The sequence below is a fragment of the Aspergillus ochraceoroseus genome (genome assembly GCF_002846915.1).
Source record: "Aspergillus ochraceoroseus IBT 24754 chromosome Unknown P175scaffold_1, whole genome shotgun sequence".
Taxonomy (NCBI): Eukaryota; Fungi; Ascomycota; class Eurotiomycetes; order Eurotiales; family Aspergillaceae; genus Aspergillus; species Aspergillus ochraceoroseus.
The window spans coordinates 5,475,664-5,495,567 of NW_024468476.1; the positions used below are offsets into that span (position 1 = coordinate 5,475,664).

A 19,904-nucleotide genomic window follows, 5' to 3' on the forward strand; every position below is an offset into this window, starting at 1 on the left:
AATGCCTCACACGTATACATAACTAGCTATAAGGGTAGTATGTAGTTAGTTAGTTAGTTACCTAATGGGATGATCAGAGTAGCATACAGAGATAGATACAGAGATATTATTCTACCTACTTTATCTACATCCATTATCGCCGAAGAATAACCAGCAGCATAGTTAAGCATGGACTGAACAAGGTATATATACATATATATACAGAGATAGATACACCTAGGCAGTAGAAATAAACTACTAATAATAATACTAATACAAAAAATTTTCTTTTACTTCATTTCATTTTATTATTATTTTATTCTATTTTTTTTTTTTTTTTTTTTTTTGTAAGACACCCCCCCCTGTACCTGCCTATAGGTACATACATACATACATACTGTATATGTATACGCGCACTGCTAGTTAGTAGTGCACAGTGTAGTACTCTGTACTCCGTACCTAATCTAATGTATGTGCGTGCCTATGTACCTGTACCTATGCATAATTAGTACAACATGTAATACTTAACTAACTAACTAACTGGTGATTAACTAACTCACAAACTTGACATGTATGTAACTACAAACTACAAACTAACTAGTACTAGTAGTACAGCACTACTAACTACGTAGACAGTAGTACTAGTTAATTATCTGGGACGATGATACATACTCCGTACTACTACTAGTCTAACTAGTAGAGTCATGTTTACCTTTTTCCATTTGAAGCTACAAACATACTCTAAACCTTAGTTAGGTACACTACCACTACCACCACCACCACTAGGGTACTCCGTAGTCAGTAAAATGCACCGATGAGGATAAAAGCAAATATATATACATACATACATACATACATACATACATACATCCTCCTGCCGCTGCAGACACTTACGGAGTACTTCACTTCCACTGTGGCAGGGATACAGAGTATAGAAGGACCTTCCTATCTATTTCCTAGGGATACTGCGACGAAAAATTGCCGGTTTTTTTTTTTTTAATGCGTGCTTGGAACTCAGGAGGGTATGAGTCAAGTTGAGTCAATTTTACAGATCACAGTTGGCTGCGGAGTATGGAGTACTCGGGGTTGGAATTCTCTTATCTAGAGCTGTACTCTCTCTGCAGGGTAGGTCCGGTCCTCGTATAACTCCCAACCAACCTCTATCTCCATCTACACCTCCATTCCATGAACGGAGACAAGGACGTAGATGGGAGCCGGGCAAGTCATACCGAATGCGCACGTTGTCCTGTATTTATTTCTTTACATAGTGCAGGTGGGTATCTATGGCGCCTACTTCGGATGGGTGGGGAAGAAGAGCATGAGGTGTGATTTCGGGATGATCCTCCCTTTCCCTTCCCCCTTAGAGGCCAGTGCATATGCCTTATCTCTGTCCAATGGAGGAGCCGGTTTGGCTTTCATGTATAGGTTCGGACGGGGAGGGTTCGGGGAGCCTGGCCCAGTCATTTATGATCTTACGAGTTTCTGCAGACCCTGGAGAAAGAAGAAGAAAAAAAAAAGATCAAAGAGTAAATAATAGATACGGAGGAGGTGCGGACTTCTTATCCGTAGATCGGGCAGCTAGGCTACCAGCCGGACAAGGAACTCAAGTCATCCAGGGTGAGTTCTTTCATCCATGAGGGGTTTTGCGCAGACATCAGCCGAGCATAGGTATCTGGTATCTGAGACGTAACCCCCTCCAAAGTGTTGGTTTCAAACCTGCAAGAAAAATGAGAAATGGTGGTAAATTTCGTCAAGATTTATGAGACGGTTGGAACCCTAACCAAAAGGAAATTAATATTGCCCGATCCGGCATAAATGACAGTAGACTTTGGAACTTACTCTCTTCGTCAAGAAGTGTTCTCTCCTTCCAGCTTTCTTCGAGCCACTCCAGGTTGACGATGTGTGCGATCTTAGTCCGAGTTGACAGTGTTTTCCGGAGGGATGAAATTTCCAATGACGACGTATCTGGGCCCACAAGGATATGAGTGACGGCAGCATCTTTCAAGGAGCTAGTGACTTTTGCTCCGGCAAATCTAGCAGTGTTTTTGGCCAAGCGGGCTCGGCATGAGTTGGAAGTATCATTTTCCTCGGGGAAATATAAAGTCAGCCCTTTGAACAGCCACCCAGATGGCATGGTCCATCCGGAATTGGATTTCTCTTGGATGCAGTCAGTGAGCTTCTGAATGGCTTCAGGGCTATTGGCTCCATCAACTTCATGTTCTTTGCTCATTTGGTTCAAAAGCTTCTTCCAGTTAACGAGTGCTATGATATTAATTCAAGAAGACTCACCTCACGAAGCTCTTCACTCGTTGTGTCACGAGTATAGCTGTCATTAAACCGGTCAAGATTGAACGAAATCTCTTCCTGCTTGTCTTTGGTGGTGAAGAACATATGCCTGGATGGTATTAGCAATGATATGTTTTACAAACTAACAGAAAACGTTATACCTAGGCTCCAGAGGAAGGAGCAGGTCGGGGAGGCCTGCATCAATCTCATTCTGTCGGATACAGTCGAGAATCCAGGCAGGGCGAATAATGTCAACTTTCCCGCTCTTCTGTATCGAAGCTGCTTTCACAGTTCCTGTTAAATGTGTTAGCATCCCTAGCACACAATGGCGAGCAATGTCATTACTTCTGTCTGCAATGCAGATCGTATCCGGAGCTGCGTTATTCGTCTGATAAAATTTGCCCCCGTTGGCTTTTACAAGATTCTCGAGCTCTGCCTTGGATTTTTTTGTTGGGGCACTTGAGTCGGTAAGAATAACTATCCAAAGGTCAGCCACGAGTCTCGACGGACGAGACAACCGAGAACATACAAAAGTTGAGCCCTTCAAAAACATGCCCAGATGGGCCCGCGTACTTAACTTCTGTATCCTCATTGTATCCCGCGATTGTAAGTGGCTTCTTCGTAGTCCTCTTCACGCGCTTTTTGCGGAAGTTTTCAACGTTGAACTCCTTCTCACGTTGCTCTTGCTCCACATTAGACTTGAGATCCAAAAATTCTTGCACAGACAATGCACTCTTCCAGTCTTTATCCATACGTAGTCGTTTGAAGCGTGGGAAACGCAGTGTCAGCCCGATTCGGAACTGGTCGCTGACTGATACAGACGCTGCTTTGACGCAAATTACAATCGAGTCCTCGGGCTTGATCCATCTATCTGGGCGTTCATACTGGGCATCACCTCCCCCAAGCTCGATCTGCGTTGTAGGGGGCTTCTTAGGGTTCCAGTCAATCCATTTACCATCAGTATAATGCCGGATATTTGCGTAATCAGCGGCAGTAAATCCTCCACCAACTTTACAGAATGAGTAGCATTTCGTCGGATTTGAGGTCTGCGAAGACGACCCGTCGTCGACCCGTAGTCCGCAGAGAAAGCTCGAGAGGTTACCGCCGCGGTGGCCAGATCCCCAGTAGCCGCCGATCACGATGAGATCAAGGGACTCGCCGAACTCAGTCATATATTCGGGCTTCACTTTCATCCAGTCATCATGTCGTTCGTTTAATCGGTATGGCGACCTAGGATTCTTCAGGACTAAACCCTCGGAGGCTTCCGCAACGACTGTTCTGAGCGAAGTCTCAACCTCAGCTTTAGTTGTTGCCTCCTCATAGGGATGTATTTCGAACCGACGATGCACGGGTTTGATCACTTTCTGCAGGGCGTTTCGACGATCACGAAGTGTGTACTTGGTCAGATCGCGTCCATTGAGATACAAAATATCAAAGATTCGTAGTAGTGGGTGAATTCCGTTTGCCCACGGGTTCTTCTGCTCCGACAAAGCAGCCGTTTTAAGGGTGCCAAAAGGCTCAGGCGCATCTTGCTCCGTATTCCAAGTGATCATTTCGCCGTCGAGGATTAAATTTTCAACTCCATCGGCAAAGGCATCCTCAAGATACCGAGTCAGTGACCCATTCTCGTCATATATACCATTTCCATAAAGATATGTATAATCCTTGGCCTTCCGAGACCAGAATTTGAACCGTTTGCCTCCTGCTACAGAAGGATCCGAGACCATATGAAGCTGCATACGCTCTCCATCAAGCTTCTCCTCAATCCAAAAGACAGGGTCCTCTTCCGTTGGCCGCATCCGACTAACCATCCGGTCCAGCGAATGCATCTGAAACTGGGCCAGCTGCGGCTGGAAGCACTGCATCAGTGAAACTCCCCGGTCTTCTGCGTCGAGTCGGATATTGGGATCGTAAAGTTCCCAGCAGACACGGCGAAGACTACTTGAGATACTGTAAAGACCCTCCGCATCGGGATGCCAGACATCAAACAAAGTCCGCTCTGTTGCGCCGACCTTCATCTGCCGAAGAATGATCCGAATCAGCCACATCAGCTCTTCGGCGTTCATCCGTCGGTAAAATTCAGCAAGAATAGGAAGCTGTTGCTCCTCCTTGGAAGTAGCCGAGAGCTGATCAAGTTTCTCATTCACCTCCTCAATCGACATATCTCCCACATCCGTCCGCATGGGTCGCTTCGAAATAACATCGTAGCAGCGACCTGCAAAGTCGCCCGCCATACTTGACGGCGCAGCCTGCCCCGGAAGTTTCCAGTTCAAAAGGTTAAACCCGTCTTCGGAATTCTTATCAATCTTCATGATTTTGACGAGCAATTTCCCGATCATTTTTTCCTTGACGCCATACATAGCTCGATCTCGGTCCTTGTCAGGCAGGATCAATCGAAATGCGGGGTATATGTCGTCACCAACTTCCTTCTTCCATCGTGAGATGAAGCGCTCAATTACATCGCGTCGTCTCTCGAATGGATTAAGATTTTCAGCGGATTGACCCTGAGGTCCGGCTTTTCTTCGAGCTCCCGGGGGTCCTACGGGCTTCTTCTTGATTTCACTTAGCGGCCGGAAGAGTAGCTCAAAAAGCGCATGGAAAGGCAGTGTCGGTGCATGATTTCGAGGTCGGTTAGGATACCTATGTCGAGTGAATATCAATATTAGCTTAATAGTTTTAAAGAAAAGAAAGCGGGGGAAAAAAAGAAAAGAAAAATGGCGAAGAGAAAGTGAATTGGTTCGATTACTTTTCATCCACATCGGAGTCCTCGTTGCCCAGTGGGGGTTTTATTGATTTGTCCTGCATAACCTCGTCTCGATCCATATTGATCACAGCAGTCCATTCAAACTAATATCACTGCTGCTAAAGGGCTGCAATTATGGAAGAGTCACTTATCGCTATGGTTTGGAATGGAGCTGGATCGCGCAACTAAGTATTGATTTGTTGTTGTAGGCAGCGTTCTAGGCTCCAACCGCCATATACGACACGAGAACATGTGACATGATATCACTTGCCCTCACACCGTACTGGCAACAATTTCTTCATCGCTGAAGGGGAAGAGGCCTTTTGAGAGGAATCGTAAAGCTTGATTGTTGATGGGTAGTAGTTGAGTTCGTTAATATATACACCGGTAAAAGCTGGGAACCATCTGTTTATTCGTCTAACTCTGTTCTTTATCAAGAAACCAACTCTACAAGTTTCATCAAGACCACCATGAACTCTTTAGATATCCCCCAGGATGAAAGCCCGGCAAGGGTCTCACATCCAACTCGAAGGATCTGCTCTGTGCCATGCAAGGAGCAAAGATCTCCCACACCGGCTAATATTCCCCTCATGTTCTGACCATCGCGTACAAACAGTTGCACAAGGTCATCGTCGCAAGGTTGGTCAAGGTTGATTATAGCAGCTTCGCCGGATGACTCCCGACTTGTATCACCGTGAGTAGTGATGTCCGGAGGTGCTTGAGAATAGGAAAGCCCGTAAGCCCATAAAGTAAGAATCGCCAGGTAGGTCGCAACTGGCTCGTGGAATGCATTGGTTTTGAACCTGCGAACATGCCATAAAACTAAGCCGGCGTGTATAATAGCCAGACGCGCCTTATATTGGTCGTGTTTTATCCAACGCAAGATGTAATGCCATTCGATCACTTGCTGCCGGTCAGCCCAATTAGCTTTACCCGTTACAAGCAAGGTCACTAGCAATCGTATTTCACGGAATGGCGCTAGGAGAACGATTCGGGCTGTATGAAGATGCAGAATCGTTGGGTGCTCGTGGCCGTTTGCTTTTGCGACAAGATCACTTGCTTTCCAATGAAGAATATCCAAGCAATCGCACGCGCTGTTCCTCCACTTCGAATATGAGGGGATCCCTGGAAGCCATACAGACCCTGACGGAATAGCTAATCTGCGGGATTGCTTCTTTGCCGTGGGGTTCCAGAATGATAAGGGCCGGCGGAAGTATTCTCCAACCTCCCACATGCGGTGATATAAAGCGTGAATAATCAGAGTATGATTAAAATCCCCTATTTCAGGAACAAGTCTTTTTTCAATGTACAGTGTGAGCGCAGCATCGTAGAGAGATATTTGTTCTCGGCCTGGAAAAAGAATAGTTAGGTAAGATGAAGCTTTAAAGAGGAATCAAGTAATACCTGAAGTCGCCTCATAAAGTCTTTCCCATTCTTGTGCTGAACCCGCCTGCCAAATATGTTCATCTGAAGGAAGCGGCGCTTGGCCATCATCAAGAGAAAAAGACGGGTTGTTGTCGAAATGGTACCCATTTGTGGAATCCACGAGCTGTGTCGATATTTAGCCGACTAGCTAATCAACAGAGAGCCCAAAGAGAATCATACCCATATTAGATAACCTGTTCGCTTTCGAGACTCCTCTTCAACCCATAAGGTCCATTCTTGACCCACGGATGCCTCGTTCGGTGAGTTATTTATTTTCCCTGGGCAGCATAGCAGTCTCTCACGAGTGGCAAGGTTAGTGAGATCCGTGAAGTCACCAAGTGCTGAAATTCTTCCTCGTTCACTACCTCCATGAAGTCTGCCAACACAGTTGAGTAATATTGCCTGGAGTAACCAGAGTGGTGTCCGCTCAGGAGGACACTTCTCTTTCTAAGCAAAAAAAAAATTAATTAGTTAAGGAGGTTCCTTTCTCAATATAGTACGCATATACCTCAACAAAGATAGCCCGGCGAAGGAGCTCATGAAAGGCTGCGACCGTCCCATTTCGTTCACAGAGATCTTGGGAATGACTCCCTACTGCAACTAGTGCAAGTGTGACCAGCCAGTGACATTTGTTTGGATCAAAGGTAGGAGTATGGAATATAGGGTATACAGGGTGGAAGAAGCGAAAATAAAGGTTGAGAAATCTGGATAATGCCCCAGCTGTTGGGAAATTCTCTGTCTCGAATTTTGAATAAAGAACGGTTTCCGTACAACATAGCCGAACGAAGGAGTTGTATATCTGGTCGTAAGTTGATGGTTGGATTTGCCATGTCTTCAAAGGCTCAGATGCAGGATCCACCTTGGCCTCTTGGGAGACTGGGAACGAGAACCCGACCTTGGAGTCACTGCTTTGAAATTTCAGAAATATATCCAGTGGTTCTGGGGCGTGTACTGGCCAAGATGGTCGATTCCGCCGGTGCTTAAGAAGTAGCCTGCTGGGTTCATCTGCATACCAGTCTGCCGGTCGCTTGCTAGACTCAGATCGCGATTGGGATCGCGGGTCTGGGCCTTGAACAAAGTTAGCTGAGTTATCCATATCGTCACCCAGTGATGTGTTTCCAGAAGGAGTTTGGGAAATGTTTCCTGACAGGGATGAGCCCATATGTTCTGTGTTAATGACTGGAGGAAGCCATGTTGTCTGGTTCAAAGAGCCATCAAAGGCACCGGGTTGGAGGGAATACGAAGGCGGTGCGGACACAAGACCCTGGTCGTTGGGGGATCCAAGGAATAGATCGTTAGAAAGCCAATTGATTGTGGAAACTGTAGACTGGTCTAGGAAGGGCTGTGGGAAACCCATTTGCTCGTGCTGGCCACCTGTCACCACAATTCCGGAAATAGTGCTGCCGGAGCTGACGATATCTAACGGCGTGCATTCTGGTGAGCAGCCGGACGTGAGTCTCCTATCGGTGTAGGGGGAATTTGGCGTTCGCAAATTTGGCAAGGGTGAATAGAGCTGATGGCTTTGACCGGAAAATGAGGGAAACGACTGCGGGACTATCTCCGATACTCTGATAATACTTGTCTGAGACAAAGCCGCAGTAGGCTCAGGAATAGTACCTTCCGTGGTTCCCGCTTGGGTTTGGGTATGGTCCTGGGAACTGGCCTGCAAAGGACGGTGTTCGGAAGGGATGGAAGGATTAGGCTCTGTCAATTGAAGCTGAAATTGGCCCATCTGATATCCAGAAGACTGAGAGGCCGAGTTCTCGCCGCTGCGCTTATGCGACGTCTCGGGGGCGTTCGTCGAAAGAGTAGAGAATGAGCGCGTAGACTGTCCAGACGATACATCATCATTTTCGACGGATAAGGTTGACACCCCATTCTTCTGTAATTTGGCTTTCGAACGTCGCTCGGTTGGGTATTGGCACTCAAGAGATCGGTTCTCGCAGCGCGAGCATGGCATACCACCACTACATCGCACTCTGGCAATGGCGCATTTATAGCACGCTCGGAATGTCTTGACTGTGATTCGGTGCGTACGATCCTTTCCCCCGTCGGCCCCTATGGTATGATGGCTTAATTCATGGCGATGTAGCGTATCACTAAGGCACGTTAGATTCAATTGCGAAGCTAATTCGAACGGCGAGTGTCTAAGAAGAGAATGGACTCGTTTATGAAAGGAAAACAAAAAAAGAGAGAGGGGACGGGAGGGGAAATTACGTTCTCGAAAAATGACGGCCACATTGCGCACATTCAAACGGCTTTTCTTTCGTGTGGCTGCGAAAGTGACGTTTTAAATGCTCAGGTCTTCGGAAGGTGCTTTGACAGATAGAGCATTTGGTTTGGCCGACGGCTGTGGAGGGCTGCTCAACTTCGCGATCATAGGGGACGTCGTCACACTTGGCCCTGGAATCGGCTTCATGGCGGTCTAAAGCTTCTACAACCTCGGTTAATTTTTCCTGGGGCGAAAATTGTGAAAAGGAAGACTTCTTGGGGGAAGTTTAGTTTTGAACTCGAGTGTGGGGAAGGAGAATTCAAAACATCCGTTCTTACCTTGACCAGGGTCGGGGTTTTCCGGGGACATGGCGTCTCATCGACAAATTGCGCACAGAAGACTGACAAGATGGAGAGAGGAGCGTCGGGACATGGTAGCGCAGAGTATCAGAGAAGAGGAGCATAAGAGAGAATTGAAAGACGCATCACAAAAGAAATGGACAATGATAGCGCGAGAGCATTATTATGTGGGGTTACTTGTTATCCCCGGAAGTGGGTCAATCGAGCATCCCGGCGCCTGGGGACGAAGAAGAAGAAGAAGAAGAAGAAGAAGAATGAATGAATATTCAAGAATTGCGACACTGATAACGGAAAATGCTGACACCCCCAGGTTCTTTGGGCGCTACTTCAGAGCAGATGCCGGCTTCGGCGGGTCATCGTGCCAGATGCACACTCCAAGGCACGAGAAGCGGGGGAAATCGTGGTGGAGTGCGAGGAAACGTGACTCGGTCCGGGGCGAGCAGGATGAGAATCATTGCGATTGATTGATTGATTGGCCATCCAGGGATATTCCAGTCGGCTAAATTCTACCTGGTGGGCAGGTATCATCATGAGGTACTCGGTTAATTCTCCGTGGTACTACTCTTTGCAGTAGATGTGGTCGAGTTCTCCAATATACTCCGTAGTGGCTGGTAGAGCTCTACTCCATACCCACGCCGAGGTCCCGAGTTCACCATGGGTAGAGCTAGCATAATCCAACCTCATTATGGGTAGAGAGTTATTTTTCTACCTGACATGAAAGTATTCACCACTTCTAATGTAAAATATAATGGGCATATGCCTGGTAGAAATTACGAATGTCTTGGCAGTCACCTGACCTCATATAGTTAATCCGCTCCGATGAGGTTGCACCAAGCATGGTAGGTCCCAGCAACCATAACTGCTAGCTCACCCACCATGTCCCGCCAATCTCGACAACTTCTCCGTGGTGAGATCACACTCGAGAGTGCTCAAGACAAGGAAAGCAATATCCTACATCAACTTAGATATGTTCGCCAACGGGATGAGTTCTTTTCGTTTCTTGAAGACCATGTAGAGTGGATTCGTGAAGTTGTCGCGCACCATTTCAATATGTCACCATCCACTGTTAATATTGCGCATCGAGATCAATGGCTAAATGGAAGCTTTAACGTTTGTATACCAGTTATTACTGGCTAGTATCAAGTCCTATTCCGCATCCCTTTACCCTATCGCGTTGGTGAAAGAATCAAGCCTGGAAATGCAGATGAAAAGATCCGATGTGAAGCTGGTACTTATGCATGGCTCGAAGACTATTGCCCTAACATACCTATTCCAAAGCTATATGGCTTTGGGATATCAACCGGCGTGACTGTATATTTAAGACCCTGCTAGCTCTACGTCCAACTAATCCACAGTTTACCCGCCTCGAGAACCTGTCCTTTGCCTCTCGTTATATCTCCTTGTTCCTTCGCTGGTCACGATCACTCCTTTGTCTCCCGAATCCGTCTTGCTATGTTCGAAACGATAGTCATTTTAAGAAGGGCATGCCAGGCTACATGATAATTGAATTTATTAACCGTGGTGGTATGCTTTCAAACACATGGCAACAAGGACGGGATAACAATGAACTGCGTGCTAATCTCTTTCGTGATCTTGCACGGATCTTCCTGAGCTTTGCAAAATCCCCACTTCCACGAATTGGATCTTTTACAATATGTGATAGTGGGTACTTGTGTCTTGCGAATCGGCCCTTATCACTAGGGATCTAGGAGCTCGAAAATGAAGGAATACCTGTTGGTATACCCCGCGATTCAACATATTTATCAACATATCACTATGTGGATGACTTACTTGCGGTGCATGATTCTCGGCTTCGCTATCAACCTAATGCTATTAATAATCGATCGGACTTTGCCTACCAATCTTCAATCCTTACAGCAATGCGCATGCTACCTCGGCTTTTTTTTTACACAGAACTGCCGTGGACCATTCTTTTTCTTTCTTACAGACCTCCACCGAAGACTTCATGGCTATCCTCAGATCTGAAGAAAAGAAACTTTCACGCGGCTCAGAACTATCTAGTATCTTAGAAAAGGCTTGGGACACTAGAGCATATTGGTACGGACTTGCATTGGCAACAACATCCGGACTTTTCTGGCTATTTGACAACAAAATCCACCCACTTTTTAGAAAGGGTTTTCCCAGTTTTGCATTTTACCGCGAGCTGACATGGTTTTGGGACTGGGATCGCGAAGGAATCATTTCCAAGAAAGTGGACGACAAGGCAAGCTATGACAGTTGCCTCCAGCAAGAATTCAGCGGACCTACTACTGGCTCTGATCTTGACCCTGATGGGGCTCGTCAGGGGATGCAGCCTCCTCTGCAGGGATCGTTCGTCGTTTTGCCTTGACAGCATTGGTGGACGAGCCAAGTTGCTGAAGAGTCTCCTTATCTATGCTTGTAATAACTTCTTTCTTAACAGCAACTTCAACCCCTTCCGGTTAGGTGGCTGCATCCTTGTTACCGTCAGATGCAGACATGGGACTTGCTGGGCGCGATTTGCTAGACGGGACGTGACTTGCTAAGTAATGACTTTCTGGGTGACTTGACTTGACTGCATCCCAGCCAACTAGCACATCACCAAGTTACAGGTATCAGTACCCGGAAGCTACGATTGATGCTCAGGCCTACTCCGTACTGCAGGTTGATATCGGTTAGGGTTCGGGTACCTCACGCGAGGTTGCGGGAAAGCTCGCGCGAGCTGAGTACACTAGGGCACTAAAAATTTAGGAGGATTCCAAGATGATTCTGCATATTTCTGTCTGGGTTGGGGGGGAGATTCAGTCGTAACAGGACTTGTAGCGTGGAAAGGCCACGCACGCGCAACCTTTCGAGATCATAATAGAAATCCAGGGCAAAGAGACAGATCCAATGAATTACCCGTAGAGCCATGTTTAAAACTCGTAGAATAGACTGGATTATTGAACAGGTTTAGTTCGAAAATTGCGGCTGAGGCTGACTCGCACGCGTCCACCTAGACTCTCCTATCTGTCTTTTAGAAATTGAAGAGACCGATGAATATTCAAGAGACCAGCAATTCCATCAATTAACCACCATTCAACGGCGGATCTACTGAGAAACGGTACCTGTAGAGTTGCTCAAGCCTCCTGCGGAAACAACCCCCTGGCTGGTCCAAGCGGGTCGGTCTCCCAGGAATGGCCAAACCGCCTACAACTCTGGATCGCCGATTATCTCCCCGCAATCATGAGGGGAGCTCTCCCAACGCCGCAGCTTTGCAAGGAGCTCTCCTAGCCTTTAATTCAACCCCAGTCAGAGATCCTCCACGGCTGGTCAGCCAGAAATCCGGCGTAATTATGGGGATTGACCGTCGGGATCCCGCCCCTATTCTGGACCGCGACTCCGAACCGCCTTTAGAGCTCCCGGAACCCGGCTCTATAAAGGATAAGATCGCGAAGTTCAGTAGCAACTCGAGCTCACAGACAGATATTCAAGCGAAAAGTCTGCAACATGTTGCGGCCCAGCTTGCGGTGAGAAACACCCCGACGCCCAGCGCAAAAGCTGCAAGTGTCGGTGTCCAGAAAGCCCAAATCCAGCAAAATGGGGAGCATGAAGACCAGAATCTGCCGTCCCCGATCCCCGTCCGAGGGACGATAGCAACCCGTTCGCTTGTTGGACGATTTTTAGACGATGCCGAAGAAACGTCGCTGCCAAAATTTATTGCGTCGCCCGTGCCTACCACCTCTCCTAGGCCGGCCGTATCAAAGCCTCGACCAAATCCGCCTGCACCTCGAAAACCCGCTCTAATATCATCATCAACAACCCACTCAACCAGCTCATTAGCTCCTACCAGCCAGCGTCTAGACAAATTAAAACGTGACCAAGAGCTCTCGAGCAGCCAATCTTCTCTTCGCTCAAAGGCCTCCTCTTCTACCTTATCTGAGGGGCGGCCTCCCGCGCTCCCACCACGACGAGCTGATTCAACCATGTCTACGAGGGATACACGAGACCATCGATATCTCCTTGGAGATAACCGGTCTCCGGTACGGCCGTCAAGCTCCAGTGCTGCATCACTCTACAGCCAATCACAAAACTACAGCAGCTCAAGCATGCCTGATAATTTGACGGATGTAAGTAGAGAAGGGCGTTCAGACGCCGTCGTTGCCTCGTCACGAGCGTCAGCCCGAGCCCTACAGGCGAAGAGGTCCCCTCCTCCACCCCCACCATCGCGTCGACGCAGATCTCGTTCATTGTTACAACTTCAACATCAATCCAAAAAGGACCGCCCCTCCAATCCAAGCCCGGGTAACCTACGTCAAACACTCCGGGCCGAAGCCAAATCTGATGACGAGGGAGGTCACCACCGTCGACATCTTCACCATCCACACACAAAAAATATCATCCATAAACACCCGCATAAACACCACGAAGGCGATAGAAAACGATGGCGAATTGAAATAACCGAGAAAGAGCGAAAGCGGTATGAAGGTGTTTGGGCTGCTAATAAAGGGCTGCTTATTCCTCCTTACCAAATATTTAAACAGGGTTCCCAGGGAGAACGACCCCCTGACATGTATCCTGTGAATGCTCTTGAGATGGTGGTAAACCTAGTGGTTCAGGATATCTGGTCGCGCAGTCGCCTTCCAGACCATACCCTAGAGCAAGTCTGGGACCTTGTGGATGGACAGAAGATTGGTCTTCTTGCGAAGGAAGAGTTTGTCGTCGGCATGTGGTTAATCGACCAACAATTGAAGGGACATAAGCTCCCCGCAGTCGTTCCTGATAGCGTGTGGGGGAGTGTTAGACGTGTACCTGGCATTTCCTTGGGTGATCTTCGAACCTAATCCCACAGTCGTGTGCCATACAGTTGCCTGTCACGTTAGGCCTCTATGTACTCGGCTGCTCTTTGGCATCCGGCACCTATATAGATTCCCAGAGAAGTGAATCAGTGGAATATTCCTTTAGGGTCGTTGCAACAGGAATACTAATGCCCCCATCCTGTATTTCGCATCCCTCTTATATTGAGGAATAAAGGAACTATAGTACTTTTTACGTTGGCATCACGCCGCAAGTAACTAACAGATGACAGAAGAGTCTCTGTAAGTGTTTTTTTCTGCCCTCTCTGGGTTATCCTTGTTAGGTCCGCTGCTTTGCCACAACTTCCAGGACGAGTACAGTGTATATATCGAGTCTTTCATCTCACATTCTACATTATCGATCTAAATATCATAAAATACTGGACCGTGATATAGTTACAATATCACGTGATATGCAGCCTCCGCCTAAAAAGGAAAGCGCAACCAACTGGCACTGTGGACCTGTCCTTTTTGCGATGAATGAAAGACCAAAAAAAAAAACATAAATAAAAATAAATCAGGAGTAGTAAAATTCCTCGGAATCGATCCTTGAAGGGTATTTTCTCGAATTTGTCGAGAATGGACTGAGCATCACTGTGATTCTTCCAGTTAGAACCAAATCAGAACCAAATCCCGAACTGTCGCACAGTTCGGGATTTGGTTCACGAGCCAGCCAACAATTGCTGATTAAGATAGAACTTATTCCCCCCAAGTATCAACGCAGGTGTACTCCGTATATCAGACCACTCCTTTGGGTCTCCATCAAAAAGGGGCAGAAAAACAAAAACAAAAAGGAAGAATTTGTTGTTCCTCCCCTCCAGACTTCGCACGTGATGCACCATCTGAGCGTCGAGTCCTGAGTAATGGTTGCACGCTTGCCAGACGCTGCATGACAGTTCGGACTTGGAGCCTCGACAACATACTCTTTGCTCAATCCATTGATTGAAAAAAAAAAAAACTACTCCTCCAGAATCACCATGGTTCTGGACAGTTTCGAGCACCAGCTGGATCAGAATGGGGTCTCGACAGTTACACAGTCCATGGCGTCGAGGCCCACTGTGATCCGCAAGAAATTTGCAAAGCCTCCAGTCAAGGTAGCATGTTTAGCTTGGTAAGGAACGCCCGTTGTCATGTTTACCATCTGCATTCGATCTCCATTCGATCTCCATTTGGTGCCGGGAGAGAAGCTTGTTTGATTACAAGGTCATCTTCGGGTCTTCCTGCCCACGGTGATATATCTCGCCGCTAACCAAATCAAATCACAGTCGTGCCTCGAGAACACGCTGTGATGGCCAAGATCCTTGCATAAATGTAGGTTCTTTTTTTCCCTCGTGGTTGTCTCTCAGCTGTGTTTTGTTTTCTGCTTGTTCTTTGGCTTCTCTTCCCCCCAAACTACCTACTACCTTCCAGGCCAATCCCCCACCCCTGGCCCCACGTACTGGAAATTTGATACTAAGGCACATCCCTATATCAAGTGTCTCAGCAAAAAGAGGGAATGCTCCTATCTCCCTAGTAAACGCGGCGGTCCAAGGAAAAAGAAGAAGCACACACCCTATCTAGATGGCGTTGTCCAGCAAGATGTTATCCAGAACCCAGCACTTGCATCCGTATGCTCCGGTTTCGAGGATTGTATGTTGAACCAAACCAGTGCAAGGACTAAGCAGACCCCGGTAGATCCCGAAGGGAAAACTAACCATTATATGCCAGCAACGTTCGGTCAAATCGACGTGCTTTCCGTCCCAGGTGCCGGTATCAGAAGCTTAGATTATTCGTCCGATGTTCTGTCTATGTTTGCGGAGCTATTCATCCCTCACGATGGCAACAATCCCCAGGCCCAAATGGAACCGACCCCTTCACCAAGTATTATAACGTCGCCTTCCTTGGTAAGGACTTATGGCAGCGAGCACGACATGTGGGTTCTACCTTGAAGACCTTGGACTGCTCTGACTGGAAAGACAGACTGAACGCCTACTACGACTTCATTCATTGCTACTTTCCAATCCTTCCACCCAGAGTGGCACCCTATTCTATGGATCGGCCATTAGATTGCGCTGGCTCTTTCACAGAATCTCCGTCAGAGGAACCGATACTCCTCTATCGACCACACTCCCCGCTCAGTCTGGCATTATCTGCTATATTAGCACTTATCCCACATCCAAATGATCCAGAGCCATCATCTCATAGCTCGGTCATTCGACGTCGCACATACGCACACAGTTTTGCACAGCTTGCAAATAATAGCATAGAGTCTGATTGCGAGCTCCATGCTTCATCTACGGTTCCAGCAGATGCTTTGTCAGGTGGTCGTCCGCTCATTAATCGAGAGCCATTTCACCCTCAAACTCCTGTCGAGCTTGAGTGCATTCTTGCCCTACTAGTTCTCTCAGTATACGAGTACACACAGCGTGGAAATCTTTTAAAAATGAGATATCGAGCCGGTCAGGCTTTGGCCATAGCGCTTGATATGTCCCTTCACGCACTTGGGGAAGAATATGACGAGTTCACAGAAGCTCGAAGAAGGGCTTGGTGGATGACGGTAGAGAGACACTTGCCAGAGACTCTCTCCTACAATTGCTGATATCTACTCTTCTACAATAGTATTACTGTGTTCTCCAGGGCTCGATTGTTAGCACAGCAGTAAGTTGGACCTTTTTTGATTCTCATTGCGCCTCTAATGTTGTGAATCTCAAGCCTTTATCCATTATTGCGAATGACCCGCAATTCGTTACTCCCTATCCACGGTTTTCTGCGGATCCAGATGTAGGCTCCCTCCCCGGATTGTCTGCTTGGACATTATTTATACCACAACCGGTCTCACTAATGCTTTTCACAGGGCTGGTCGGTATTAATTCAAGCTCAACAAGTATTGGTATCTGCAACTCAATTTGTGATCGATCTCAATAAGTGCACCTCAACAAGGACGAATATGCATTACATATATGAACGGATGCAGCAGCTGGATGCTTGGGCTAGCTCAGCGTTGGCCCAGTCAAATCTGCTTCCTATCGCTCCTCCAGCCGCCGAGCGCGATAGCCAATCAGAGTTTACTACCGCCAAAAGCATCCGTGCAATATCTCAAATAAAGCTCTCCAGGTTGGTCCATGTGTATGTAGCTCTTCAATGGTAGCATACTAACTTTGCGCCAGTGCACAAATCAAAATTCACCGATTTCGAGCCTTCTCCGATATACCTATATTCATTAAGAAACATTGCGATCTAACTGCCGCTGGTCCTAACAACCCGACACAAGCAAATGCCCCGAAACCCCCCAAAGCTCATGATGAGATTTCGAGTATTGGTTGCTCGTGTCCTAGTTTGGGCCAAGTCCAGCAATCCCCCTCGAGCAATTTTACACCTTCATCCACCTCATCTACGTCTTCTGATTTTCAATCTATGTCGCATCTCTCCTTCACTGACGGATTCCCATTTTCAAGTCAACACTCTGCAAAAGTCTGTCTTACAGCGTCATTGTTAATATCGCGCACGTTTCAGAGTTTGCCTATACCCCAGCCGCTCAATAATGCCCGCAATCCACCGCAGGTACTTCAATTTTTACCACTAAACCAATTTCCACGAACGATGCCTTCGTTTGCGTGCTGCCTCATGCAAGGGAGCTATGCCATGCTGATGATACTCTACAAAGTGCGTGTAGAGAAGCAAATGTCGCCGGAATTCGGGAATGGCACTACAAGCAACCCCTTCGATCAATTTATGGAAGAGCTTCGACAAGGACTGGAAGGGATCATCAGTGCTGTCTCAAACTACGCTATTGCCTTTGAGGCTTTAGATGGAATGAGAGGTGAGTCCTTTGTTTTTGTACTTGCGTGAGCAACAATAAAGGGGATTTAGCGCTGATATTAGATGCTCTAGATGAAATTGAGGGCGCATACCGTACGGCTTTCTTACAATAGTAGGTATGCGTTTATATTAATACCTTATCCTTGGATGGATGCGGTTCATATTGAGGACATTGACTATCATAATATAGTTGAGGCTTCTTGTGCTTTTGCTATATCCTAGATCGGAGACAGCAGCCGAATCATTCACGATAGGGCCAGACCAGTTTTGGCCCCTAACAGTTTCTTCATTGGAATTCTATAAACATATCCTATACTCCAGTAAACCCGAGTTAAAGACTGCCTGTCATATTAAGATATTTTATTATTGGAAACTCGAAGACACCACTCCAATAGGGTAAGATAGTGCTTCTAGGTAGCGACTAACCTGAGGAGTTTAGCTTCAATATACTCTCTGCCATTCCTACCAGTAAAGAGGCCGACACATTCGTCAGACACCTAACCAGAAGATTTTGGATCAACTCCCACGTCCGGAAGTGCTTGTACATACTGTATGTACAGGTTCTTCCCACCACAGACATACATACATACATACCTACATACCTTAGGTAGGTATAGGTATCTTCCACCATCATTCATCACACAACCATCTCTCTAAACCCCCATCTTCAAGTCTCTGTCCTGGGAATTTATTTCCCCCTTTAGACCGAGTTGATTCACTTCCCTAAACATAGCTAGCTACGCACAATAATATCCCAATATCCCCAATGCTATTCGCAATGTTCCGCGGTATACATATTGTATATATATATCTTTTTATCAAATCTCTTGGAGCTGTCATGGAACCCCCCCAATCCCCTTAAAAAAAAAAACTCCCTGGCTTTTGTGGTTTACTGCTTTATAGAAAATAATTGTTAGTTTATTTGGGATTATTATTGTTATACATAGTCTAGGTGGATAGGTGGATAGAAAGCAGGGAAGAAAGAGAGAACAAAGAAATGAAATTAATCAATTGATTTCCCCTTTCCATCCATTTTTTTTGGTTTTTTTTTTTTTTATGCGGGGCCCCCGATTCTTTTGACTGGATCATTCATGTTGCGCGAGAAAAAAAAAAACCCCAAAATATAAAAGTAGTGTGATCTATATAATCAACTGTAACACTTGTAGTGCTCTATGTTCTTAAGCAGGGAAGGGGATGCTCAGTAAATAGGTACACAAGAAGCAGTAGTAGATACAAATAAGCCCGGAAGAGTGTATCGGGCACTGAGGAAATTTTTATCAAAGTTTGGAGCGTATGCCTTCCAAGCGGAATTTAACATCTTTAAGGACCTTGCTTGTTGGTTTCCACTCGTCGAATTGCTTGAGGAGTTCCATGGTTTCGTCGAGTAACTCGCGTCGGACGTATTCTTCTTCAAGAAGGCCGCGCATTGCGAAAGGAAGGATGTATGGGTTTGCGGGAGTGGGCGGGTGGCTTCTCTTGATGTGCAGAGATGCGCTAGATACTATTGATGTTTCGAGAGCAAATTCAATCGCGAGTCTGGAGAAGGGATAAGCGATGATGGAAAGCACTGTAGGAGACCCCAAAGACATACCGGTATACAGCGTCGTCATCATAAAGTCGTGAGTGGCCCTCTCCCGTGTAGAGGCTACCCGCAAGTGGAGAGCTCAACTCTCGAATGAGACCGTGGTCCGAGATTCCTAGGTTGCGAAGTTTAAGCGCAAACCCGACTAGATGCGAGACACTGTTCGAAAATGGTATTAGTGGTCTAAGATCAAGGGAAATTGGGAAGCTGCAGGGAACACACAAGCTTGGAGCATGGAATCTGCCGTCAACGAAGACCGCTCGATAGATATATGGATGAGATACGGGCGAAAATAAAGATGACTTGAAACAAGTTGTTGGTGTTAGTTCATTGCCTGGAAGGATGGGATGGGGGTGGGTATTACCTCTAGGGACACAAGCTGGTCGTCAATACTCCCAATGTAGGATATTCGAACCCCAAAATCTATGCAATCCTTCAGAGATGCTTCGTAGTCTTTCGAAACCTGGCTGTAAGGCAAGGCGAACTCGAAAAGCTCTCCAGCAGAGCCGCTGATCCACCGAGATCTATAGTCAGAGAACGGTCCCATATTCACGCCAGCCATGGCACAGATACCAACACGATTCGCATTAAGACAACCAAAAGATATAAGCTTTGCAACTAGCATAATCCCCACGGGCACGCCTTGACTATGACAGGCAAAGAGGATGAAGTCCGCACTTCTAATTTTCTCCATCCAGCTAAGAAG

At 46.9% G+C, this 19,904-nt stretch overlaps 7 protein-coding genes across 7 annotated transcripts; 5 read left to right on the top strand and 2 right to left on the bottom strand.

Moving 5' to 3' along the window:
* Positions 1-1,621: 1,621 nt before the first annotated feature.
* On the bottom strand, positions 1,622-5,375 carry P175DRAFT_080735 (DNA ligase (ATP) DNL4). Its single transcript, XM_040901107.1, has 7 exons — positions 5,012-5,375; positions 2,795-4,905; positions 2,611-2,742; positions 2,427-2,559; positions 2,269-2,374; positions 1,819-2,221; positions 1,622-1,755 (listed from the first exon to the last, which is right to left on the bottom strand). Exons 1-7 carry the CDS (start codon positions 5,086-5,088, stop codon positions 1,730-1,732), a joined length of 2,988 nt encoding a protein of 995 aa, XP_040756876.1. The 5' UTR covers positions 5,089-5,375; the 3' UTR covers positions 1,622-1,729.
* A 66-nt stretch (positions 5,376-5,441) lies between these two features.
* Positions 5,442-9,014, bottom strand: P175DRAFT_0506943 (putative C2H2 transcription factor; the record flags this gene model as incomplete). Its single annotated transcript, XM_040898234.1, has 7 exons — positions 5,442-6,358; positions 6,413-6,557; positions 6,614-6,880; positions 6,942-7,033; positions 7,205-8,532; positions 8,651-8,867; positions 8,984-9,014. The coding sequence occupies 7 exons, from the start codon at positions 9,012-9,014 to the stop codon at positions 5,442-5,444; spliced, it is 2,997 nt and encodes a 998-aa protein (XP_040756877.1).
* A 61-nt stretch (positions 9,015-9,075) lies between these two features.
* Positions 9,076-9,468, top strand: P175DRAFT_0529039 (uncharacterized protein; the record flags this gene model as incomplete). The annotated part of the gene is made up of 2 exons (XM_040899656.1): positions 9,076-9,200; positions 9,315-9,468. The coding sequence occupies 2 exons, from the start codon at positions 9,076-9,078 to the stop codon at positions 9,466-9,468; spliced, it is 279 nt and encodes a 92-aa protein (XP_040756878.1).
* Positions 9,469-9,876: 408 nt separating this feature from the next.
* On the top strand, positions 9,877-10,336 carry P175DRAFT_0514203 (uncharacterized protein; the record flags this gene model as incomplete). The annotated part of the gene is made up of 2 exons (XM_040898798.1): positions 9,877-10,114; positions 10,142-10,336. Exons 1-2 carry the CDS (start codon positions 9,881-9,883, stop codon positions 10,334-10,336), a joined length of 429 nt encoding a protein of 142 aa, XP_040756879.1. The 5' UTR covers positions 9,877-9,880.
* A 219-nt stretch (positions 10,337-10,555) lies between these two features.
* P175DRAFT_080690 (uncharacterized protein) lies at positions 10,556-11,538 on the top strand. The gene has a single exon (XM_040901106.1). The coding sequence runs from the start codon at positions 10,971-10,973 to the stop codon at positions 11,352-11,354; it is 384 nt and encodes a 127-aa protein (XP_040756880.1). The 5' UTR covers positions 10,556-10,970; the 3' UTR covers positions 11,355-11,538.
* A 484-nt stretch (positions 11,539-12,022) lies between these two features.
* Positions 12,023-14,000, top strand: irs4. The gene has a single exon (XM_040899186.1). It carries the CDS (start codon positions 12,160-12,162, stop codon positions 13,804-13,806), a length of 1,647 nt encoding a protein of 548 aa, XP_040756881.1. The 5' UTR covers positions 12,023-12,159; the 3' UTR covers positions 13,807-14,000.
* Positions 14,001-14,661: 661 nt separating this feature from the next.
* On the top strand, positions 14,662-18,115 carry P175DRAFT_0452351 (uncharacterized protein). The gene is made up of 10 exons (XM_040894514.1): positions 14,662-14,929; positions 15,084-15,129; positions 15,294-15,447; positions 15,526-15,730; positions 15,778-16,354; positions 16,417-16,455; positions 16,510-16,578; positions 16,652-16,911; positions 16,965-17,617; positions 17,689-18,115. Exons 1-10 carry the CDS (start codon positions 14,796-14,798, stop codon positions 17,727-17,729), a joined length of 2,178 nt encoding a protein of 725 aa, XP_040756882.1. The 5' UTR covers positions 14,662-14,795; the 3' UTR covers positions 17,730-18,115.
* The last annotated feature ends 1,789 nt before the right edge of the window (positions 18,116-19,904 follow it).

Coding starts and splice junctions, on each gene's coding strand:
- P175DRAFT_080735 (XM_040901107.1), bottom strand. CDS start 5,088: ATGGATCGAGACGAGGTTATGCAGGACAAATCAATAAAACCCCCACTG. Junction 4,906..5,011: donor GACTCCGATGTGGATGAAAA/GTAATCGAACCA, acceptor CACTCGACATAG/GTATCCTAACCGACCTCGAA. Junction 2,560..2,610: donor GATCTGCATTGCAGACAGAA/GTAATGACATTG, acceptor CACATTTAACAG/GAACTGTGAAAGCAGCTTCG.
- P175DRAFT_080690 (XM_040901106.1), top strand. CDS start 10,971: ATGGCTATCCTCAGATCTGAAGAAAAGAAACTTTCACGCGGCTCAGAA.
- irs4 (XM_040899186.1), top strand. CDS start 12,160: ATGGCCAAACCGCCTACAACTCTGGATCGCCGATTATCTCCCCGCAAT.
- P175DRAFT_0452351 (XM_040894514.1), top strand. CDS start 14,796: ATGGTTCTGGACAGTTTCGAGCACCAGCTGGATCAGAATGGGGTCTCG. Junction 14,930..15,083: donor AAGGTAGCATGTTTAGCTTG/GTAAGGAACGCC, acceptor ATCAAATCACAG/TCGTGCCTCGAGAACACGCT. Junction 17,618..17,688: donor GGCTTTAGATGGAATGAGAG/GTGAGTCCTTTG, acceptor TAGATGCTCTAG/ATGAAATTGAGGGCGCATAC.